Source organism: Pocillopora damicornis, chromosome 10, assembly GCF_964200805.1.
Source record: "Pocillopora damicornis chromosome 10, jaPocDami1.2, whole genome shotgun sequence".
In the NCBI taxonomy this organism is placed as follows: Eukaryota; Metazoa; Cnidaria; class Anthozoa; order Scleractinia; family Pocilloporidae; genus Pocillopora; species Pocillopora damicornis.
Genome location: NC_142679.1, coordinates 10,141,902 through 10,151,180, shown reverse-complemented (window position 1 = coordinate 10,151,180; position 9,279 = coordinate 10,141,902). Strand labels below are relative to the sequence as shown.

Below are 9,279 nucleotides of genomic sequence, written 5' to 3'. Positions count from 1 at the left end.
TTCACATCCTTGTTCACAAAATTGTGTATTTAAACATGACCCTTGAACCATTTTGGTTTGCATGATGACTTTTGGGCTATTTTAGTGTTTTGAAAATGTACATATGGTTCTCAGCTGTGGTTAGGTTTTGACCAAGGTCTTACAGGAGATGGACTACATATGGCTTGATAAAAGTTGTAAAACAGACCAGTAATGGTTCTTGAACAAGTAATATAAGACACTGTGTCATCTTTTGTGGTGTAACACTGATCAAGACTAGAAAAAGTAAAATATTAATTCAAGATGGTTGCCTTAAATTTCTTGTGTATATGAAAGAGTTTTGAATATTACTCGTGGTGTGAAAAGCAAAATATTTTTAGTGACTGAGTTTTACAAAGGGTTGTAAGGGACCCTCTTTCCATAACTTCAGTAATGTTGCTCTTAAATCTGCTAGAATTAAAACAGGATTGGTTGCAAGAAGTGGCTTTATGACTGTCAATCCAGTCAAATGTTATAAACAAATAACAAAATGTAGCAAAGTATGATTTTATTATCCATATTCATGTGTACTTTCTAAAACAGAGAAAAAGGTCTTATGATATGTTATTTTCTTAATATAATGATTTATGGTGTAAGCCAGGCATAAGAAGTGGCAGTAAATGCTCAGGAAAAACATATGATAATTATATAACTTTTTTCAAGCCTTAGCATAGAAAAAATTTAGCACACATCATGAATTTAGATTTTGTAAAATTATAAATGCCTTGTGGCATAAATAATCATGATATTCATTTGGTACAGAAAAAGGACATTAAACTTTTAGCAGGATACTCATGGGTATGAAATGGGTTATAATTTTTTTTTAAAAATCTAATTAAAACTAAAAGAAGTGATATCTTTGCCTGATGTTACACAAAGGGAAAGAACCTCGTGTAAGAATTCTGATTAATGAGTGATTTAGAATTGCACCCAAAAGGGGGTAATCATGATCACTATAGACAAACTAATAGTTGTCAGTACATACTTGTTAAATATTTAAATTATGAGACAGTATTGCTATGTTACGGTGGAATGTTTTACAATTGTACACGTTTTGTTTTAGTATTTTTTCTTACTAAGTATTTGTAAGGCTAGTAATAGCTTTAATTGAATGACTCTGAAAAAGATTAATGAAACTTTAGATTCACCCCAAATCAATTCAAATTATTTATCTTAGAATAAGCTCTGGATGGATATGCAGTAACATGTGTTTCCCTCTCACTAAAGGTTCACCAGTTTAAGTGTTCTAGGATATTTCATTCAATGTACAATTGCTACCACACATCTCAGATTAAAAAAGTTTCATTGGAATACATGTTATCTCATGGATTAACTTAAACAGGGATACACTATTGCTCACGCTCTATTTAACTCACTCACTCACTTACTCATTCACTCTCACTCGCCTACTGATTCACTCACTCACTCACTCACTCGCTCATTCACTCACTCTCTCACTCACTCACTCACTCACTCACTCTCTCACTCACTCACTCACTCACTTACTCATTCACTCTCACTCGCCTTCTGATTCACTCACTCACTCACTCACTCGCTCATTCACTCACTCACTCACTCACTCACTCACTCACTCACTCACTCACTCACTCACTCACTCACTCACTCACTCACTCACTCACTCACTCACTCACTCACTCACTCACTCACTCACTCACTCACTCACTCACTCACTCACTCACTCACTCACTCACTCACTCACTCTCTCTCTCTCTCACTCACTCACTCACTCACTCACTCACCCTCTCACTCACTCACTCACCCTCTCGCTCGCTCACTCGGCAGTTGAAGGCACGTCCCGTTCCATTTCCATGGTGTCTGATTTGCCATCAACTGTAAAGCCACTATTTTTGAAAGGAGTGACCACGTTTCTTTTCGTGCAACAAATTAATTCCCCAAGATGCTTTCTAAACTTACTACTCTGTAGACTGTAAACGGTTGGGTTAATGCTGGAGTTGAAAACAATCAAAGCAGACGCAACAGCATGGTGAAATGGCTGTAAAGTGATAGTGCCAGTGAAACCTAAGAAGTAAATTAACAGCTCGGGGACCCAACACAGCACATACACAACTGTAACGAATATGACCATCTTGGTGACGCGTTTTCTGTATCGCAGTAGTGCACGCTGGGTACTTTCAGTTGTAGCGTTGTTCACAAACCAAAGACGATAAACCACCTTGGAATATAAAGCGGTCATGATGCTGATAGGGATAACACCTGCCACCACTGACCACCCAACAGTATATAGCTTAGCATAGGTTGGTTTGGAAAAGCTGTGTGCACAACCTTTGAATTCTTTGATGTATGTGGTAGCCAAAAATCCTGGGATTGCCCAAGTGAGAGATGCTATCCAGGAAAGAAGAGCGAGTACGACAATTTTTGTCTTTGTGAGTTTAATTTTCTGACTGTGGGGATGCAAAACAGCCCAGTAACGTTCAATTGATATGGCCACCAGCGAAAACACTGAAGCGACAGCACCAACCCACCCTGGTGTACCACCTGTTACTATCTTACAGAGCACTGCTCCTAACGTGCCTTGGGGGTGGGTGAAGGTTGGTGTTACTATGAATTGGATACCGATAAAAAAGGCGACCACTATGTCGGCGCTTGCAAGGTTTACGAGGAGGTAGTTGGTGGGTGTCTTCATAGACCTGTTACGTAGTACTACTAAGATCACTAAAGTGTTGCCAACCAGATTGAATATCACCAAAACTGAAAACAGCACTGAAAACCCAATGTACAGCGACGACAACATGTTCTTGACTTTCTTGATTTTGCTGCCTACGAAAAATAGATGTCAACAGGTTAAATAAGTCAGCTATCTTGGTCTCTTTACAAAAAAAGCATCGTGATAGCCGTAAGTCGATGAAATCGAAAAAGGAATCATGTTAAGGAATAACATTATATAGGTCATATAATCTTGAAGTTTAAGATCAAGGCGTGAGGAATGAACTTAATTGAATGTGATTTCTAAAGATACTTCTCAAAACAGGATGAGAATGTAAAACACCACGATCGTTTTTATCATACCCTCATTTAGTCGTAGCTTTATACCAATAGGATCGCGCGTACTTCCTCATTTGTTTTATGATAGCTTATTGGTGACATTTCATAAATTGCAATTTCCTGTTCCTGAATACATTTAACCCTCTCAAGTTGTGCACAAGGTTATTTGGGTTTAGAGGCGGATAAATCAGGATGGATGAATCTTTGTTGTTGCATGCATCGTCAACTAATCCAATGAGACTGCAGAGTATAATTGTAAAAATGAGTAGTGCGACTGTCAAACGAATTCTACAACTAGTCATTCGATACATCTGTTTTTATCCCTGTGTTTACAGGATAGCTTTGCCTAAGGTGTTACTTTGTGATATTTTGTGCACTGTTTCTCCACTACGCTCAGATTTCATTCAGTCCTCACTCTTCGACGCTTTGGGCAATTCTCTAGACAGATCAGCAAGAGGGAGAGTAAATGCTATGGTCTTTTTTGGCCAATTAGTGAAGCAAAGACTCAAGGAGCTGGAAACAGCAATTCACAGAGAGGATACTGTAATGAAGTTTAATATACATCAGCTGAGCTTCAACTTGAAGAAGAAAGAAGAAGACTTATGACATGGTGTTATAGGCAGATATATCAATCAAAAGGACGAACTTCAATCACTCTAAGTTTCCCTTATCATGGCCACATAATGCCACACTGAGTGTTTCAAGAACTCGATTGACGAACTGCAGGTAACCTTATATCAAAATGACTTTTACTGCACAGTGATCGGGCGAAAAATTTCAGATACCTGAAAAATGTCCTTTAATTTGACTTACTTCAGCGAATCAAATTTAAAGAGCCAATGTGGGAAACCTTAAGGTAAGAGACATACTCACCTCTTTATCACACGCCTGGAGCAATTGGGTTCAGAGAAGCAACAAGCAAAAATGGACATCTGCGAGGAAAACAGCCAACTTTTATGACCTTTAAACATCACGGAAAATCAAATCTTTTTTCACAAAAGATTTGCCCACAAGAAACAAAACATGAAATACGCCGCAATTACGGCTCTGGTTGTACAACATTGCGAAAATGCCACAAATACAACAACAATTCTTATAGTAATAATCAGATTAAGGTTCTCTATGAAACAATTAAATAGATTTTTATTACAAAGAAGAAAGAAAAATATAATCTTTTCAGTATCTGCCGCTGTTGTTGAGGTTCTATTTTACTTCATTAGAGGGATATCGGCGAAACAAAGAAATTTACTAGTGGAGTTATTGGATGAAAAAACAGGGTTACCGACAACTCTTGATTGTCACGGCTTAAAATTAAACATCATTATTGCAACTGATAGTGCTGGTTGAGTCGAAGTATATTTTCGCCCACATTACTTTCGATCGAACGAAACACCCATAGTTACATAAACATTCAATTTGTTTTTTCAGGTTAGCTACTAGTACAATAACTCTGATAATTACAGCTGTTTCCCTTTTCGCCATTCTAAGGTGTGATTTAGGTCAAATTGCCACCATTGAAGCGAAATGTTTTGCAAATGGTAAAATTATTTTTAATCAAAAATTATATCGTAGTTCAATTAAATAACCCGGCAGAGCTTTTTTGATAACTTGTCAGTAAGTTTTAATTCATTTTCCAATTTAAATTACTTTTCTTTTTTTTTTTTTTTTTTCAGTCTGACTGACATAGTTTATGATAAACCTGTATGGCTAGTTCTAGAGTGCGTCACAAGTCTAATAATCAATCAACAAAATTAGGAGCTTTTCCGGCGTTAATACGAATAGACATCTCGTTCTGCAATGAATTTACTAAAGGGAAGTTTCTCTCGTCTTAGCAGGTTAAATAAATCAAATTATTTACTTCGCTTTCACAATGCAATACCAACAGATATAAAGGTCCATACACAAGATAATTGACTGAACCGTTTTAAATTGCCGCGTTTTCCGTAGTGCGCTAAGTTGAAAACAGATCGTAATCAACTGTGCACATTTTGTCGGCTGAAGTTTTCTTTTGAAAGGAAAGCGCACGTTTGCCGGGCAAATAAATAATAACTTAACAAACGAAAGAGGATTTACACTTATAGTTATCCAAATATTCTATCACAAACCCGGCACAAAAAATTAATTTGGGTCTTATGATGTTGTCAAGGAAGCGTCAAAATACGACGTAAAACTATTTTTTCGAGGCGAGGTTAGACGTAAAGATTAAAAAAATCTTCGAGCTTGATATTTGAGCCATAAGCTGCAATTCACAAATGGTTCACTTTTAGGCTTCAGTGTTCTTTTAAGACTTATAAGGACTTAATTTGTGATGGAGAAAGGCAGCACAACGAACGTAATGCCAATAACTTGAATTGAAAGGGAAGGTCCAAATTGTTTCCACACACCATTTTGCATTATCCTGAAAATGCGAATCAGAGGCGTATCTTGGTATTTGGATAAAAACTGCCGCGGTAAAATGACTGCAATGAAATTGGGAGTGGGACAGCTATGATTTTCCTTTTGTTGCCCGTAAAGCAAAATGTAATTTAAGTTTATGATAGTTGTCTTAACTTAGAGGAAGGCGGCAGGTAGGTTGGGCTGTCCTTATGTTGCTTAGTACTGAATAGCTATTTTAACAAAAATTCTAGATACTCACACAAAGCTTGGTTGAACATCCGTTGTACACCTCGAGATGTTACCACAATACCGTCGCGCCAAACGTCCATGGAACACTCAAGTGGACTATGTATATGCTGCTTTATTTATACTTCGAAAAGAAAAGACGGAAACGTCGAAATCCAGCTCGTTCAGTAGACATTATCGTCATTACATCCTTGATTTGTTAAGATCCAATCGACCAAACCGGCGCGTGATCTCTTCAGGTGTGCCAATGATTTGTTTGGTAAACAACTCAGTCGCAATATCTTTTTTTCTTGTGATTGGCTGACGCAGGGGTTCAGCAATTAATAGAACTATTCGCCTAGCACAATGATGTACCCAGGAAGGAAGCTGTCTTTCAGTACTTTCGTTTCAAAACATGTCACGACTGGGGAAACTTTTACTAACAGAATTTACTATTACCTATTGTTTAAACACATATTTTAAAGAGAAGTAATGAGAATTCTTACTCGAACCTAAAGGAAACTTGAGTTTTGAATTAACATGTTCAAAAATATTTTCATATCGTAAACTATGTCAGCATTGTCAGAGACACGAAGAACAAAGCACAAATAGTTAGTTTTGGGTGAACAGTTCGCGCAAATTTATGTGTAATTTGATATGATCAGGTAGAATTAACTGCTAATTGGGCTGATAGGAACTGAACTCTGTACAAGGCTCTTCTCGGATAGTCTTGTATGTCGCCTTGTCACACACACAGCTTGTTGATTTCACCTAAGTTTGTGCATTCAAATGCTTATTCCCGATATGGGGAGAACAGAGGTCACCAGGAACAGAGCCCAACAGAAACAGAGTCTATTTTTCTTACTATCTTGCCTCTTTTTGTTTCCTTTTTCTCCCTTATAGGACATACGTCATGGTGAAATATGACGAGAATATTGGCCCGTTGTCTAAAAACGAATATATAAAAGGCACTATCTAGCTCTATCTCTCTCCACCCCTTTCCTCCCCCCCCCCCCACCACCCCACAGTGAGGAATGGCCTTTGCCATACGCGAAGCCTTTAAGTTAACTTAACTTTTATACTATCCACACTTATACACTTGATCATCTCTTCTACTCTTATTTCTCTCCCATTCATTAGCTCTATCGTTTATTGATGGCAAATTTAATTTACATACCTTGCCAACGTTTATTATTGCATTTCGCTTTTATGGACATGGATCGCGCACGAGAATATATCACACGTGATTCTTGTTCTTCGTTTGAAATTTAAACCGAGATAAACAAACGTTCTGATATTTTTACAAAAGAAGAGATAAGCTCGCTTGACTACAAAGCTCTACCACACCAAGAACGCGAAACTTTCAGCATCCTTCTTTGTAAACGTTCTGACGATGAAATGTCAGGGGCTTAACGAAGATTTTTTTTTTTTTGGCCATGGTCATTATCTATGATCATTATTTAAAATGATTGTGACAGTAACGATGTTTTAAATATAAACTTTTAGAATTAAGAATGTAGGTAAGATTAGTTAAGTGCAAAGCCGTGGGATCTATTGATTGGATGTACCACTCGATTATCACGTCTTCTACAGCGAATCAAAGACAAGAGATGTGTTCTGAACTGACTGCTTTGAAAACTATAGACAATAGGGTTAACACAAGAGTTAAACACAATAAGAGCGAAGGCAACTCCATGATGAATGGCCTGTAATGTAAATACACCAAGAAATCCAAGAAAGTAAATGATAAGTTCAGGTCCCCAGCAGAGTACATAAATGATTGTTACGGCTATAACCATTTTTGTAACTCGTTTTCTGTACCGCAGCATTGCCTTCTGAGTAGCTTCCGTGGCCTTTTCTTTAGTGAACCAAAGACGGTATATTATTTTATAATATAATGATCCCATTATTCCTATAGGTATTATACCGGCTACAAACGACCATCCGACTGTGTACATCTTAGCGTAAATCTCTTTTGGCCACTGATGTCCACACATTTGGGATTCTTTTATATAAGTAGTTATGAAGAAACCAGGACCAGCCCAAATGAGAGCTAGCGTCCAACTGACAAAAATGAACACCCTTAACCTGCCACTTGTAAGCTTGCCTCGATGACGGTGAGAGACAATGACAGCGTAGTAGCGCTCAATGGCGAGGCCAACTAAATTGAAGATAGAACATACTGCACCAACCCAACCCAGGGTTCCACCTGTTAAAAACTTGCAAAGAAATATTGCTGTCAATGGCTCAGCATCAGCAAGTGTTGGCTCCATGAGAAATTGGATGCTGGCAAAAATCGCCACAGTCATATCCGAAGCAGCCAAGTTTACAAGCAAGTAGTTGATTGGCCTTTGCATGGACTTGTTCAGGAGAACAACGAGAATGACCATAGCGTTACCGATAAGATTGATAGCAATCAGAATTGAGTAAGTAAGCGTTAGTCCAAAGAAAAGAGCGTCCCCCATCTTTGGAGTTCCTGGAAAACAGGGGAACATTACTTAATTGCACAGTGTGGAATAAATCATTTAATGATGAAGGACAAAGACATTCGTTACAGTGGCCCTAAAATGCTTTCGTGATGCCTGTATACCATTTCGTTGATGGATCGATACTACTCCGTATGTTCTCTTGAAAAAGTAGCCAATCATTTTTGACAATGTGTTGATCATTTCCTTACACACTTTTAGAAGGTGAAGTGAAGTCGGCAATGGAACTAAGTGGCTCACACAGCCGGAACATGTTTCGGTTTCCGTATCATTAGGCGACTATAGCTTTTGCTACTCCCACTGAATCGGGGTGCTAGTCTATCGCAGATTACCCCCAGCATTTACCCTGGTTCCCCTAACAAGTTGTCGGTACCAATTCATACTACTGAGGAGAGAAAGGCTCCTGTGAGGATAAAAGTAACTCCAGGAATACAACACAATGACCTGGTCAAGCTTTCCAACGCGGACTTTCCGACCCGGAATTCAGCGCAACAATAGTAAGGGCTACCGTGTCTCTCACTGAACACCCTTAATTTTAACTTTACGTGCCTGTACGTCAGAAATAAGTCTAATGACCCCTATCTTTTATTACTGAATTACAATCAATATATCAACAATCGTCTTGCAGTAACAGTTAATAACAACTCGTAATTGTTATGTGTTTGAGAAGTGATGAACTTGTCGAGAGTTGATAGGGAATTTTACGCATACCATTTTCAAAGAAAAGCAAATAAGTTTGGAAGCACAACTAACCCCTTAATCATATATGTTTATATTTGGCCGAACTAGCTTTTAAACCTTTAACAGTCTTTCTGCTCGTTCTACCATATCATCAAAGCTTTAGCAAAAAAAGCTGGTTTCACTCATCCCATCACGATGTGATTTTTGCAGCTCGAATTTTAGAGACCATTTCACCCCTCCTCTTACCTCTAATCTAAGTTCTAGATTTCGAAGCTCTCTTGTTTTTTAAAATGTGTTTGACCTAAAGCTTTTGAATTTATTATCGGAATCGTCGAGCAGTTCAGGCATGTAAGGTGATCATGGGCTATAATACCTCTGGGAAATTTTTGCATTTCATTTTTTTCGTTTGGTCGATGATACTGTCAGTTACAACACGAATTACTTCTCTTAAAGAAAACAAAATATCTTA

General features: G+C 37.9%; 2 protein-coding genes across 2 annotated transcripts; both read right to left on the bottom strand.

Moving 5' to 3' along the window:
• Positions 1-512: 512 nt before the first annotated feature.
• On the bottom strand, positions 513-5,833 carry LOC113664910 (allatostatin-A receptor). Its single transcript, XM_027180527.2, has 3 exons — positions 5,678-5,833; positions 3,916-3,974; positions 513-2,817 (listed from the first exon to the last, which is right to left on the bottom strand). The coding sequence occupies exon 3, from the start codon at positions 2,789-2,791 to the stop codon at positions 1,811-1,813; it is 981 nt and encodes a 326-aa protein (XP_027036328.2). The 5' UTR covers positions 2,792-2,817; positions 3,916-3,974; positions 5,678-5,833; the 3' UTR covers positions 513-1,810.
• A 1,068-nt stretch (positions 5,834-6,901) lies between these two features.
• On the bottom strand, positions 6,902-8,509 carry LOC149038852 (neuromedin-U receptor 2-like). Its single transcript, XM_089184532.1, has one exon. It carries the CDS (start codon positions 8,136-8,138, stop codon positions 7,170-7,172), a length of 969 nt encoding a protein of 322 aa, XP_089040658.1. The 5' UTR covers positions 8,139-8,509; the 3' UTR covers positions 6,902-7,169.
• Between the last annotated feature and the right edge of the window lie 770 nt (positions 8,510-9,279).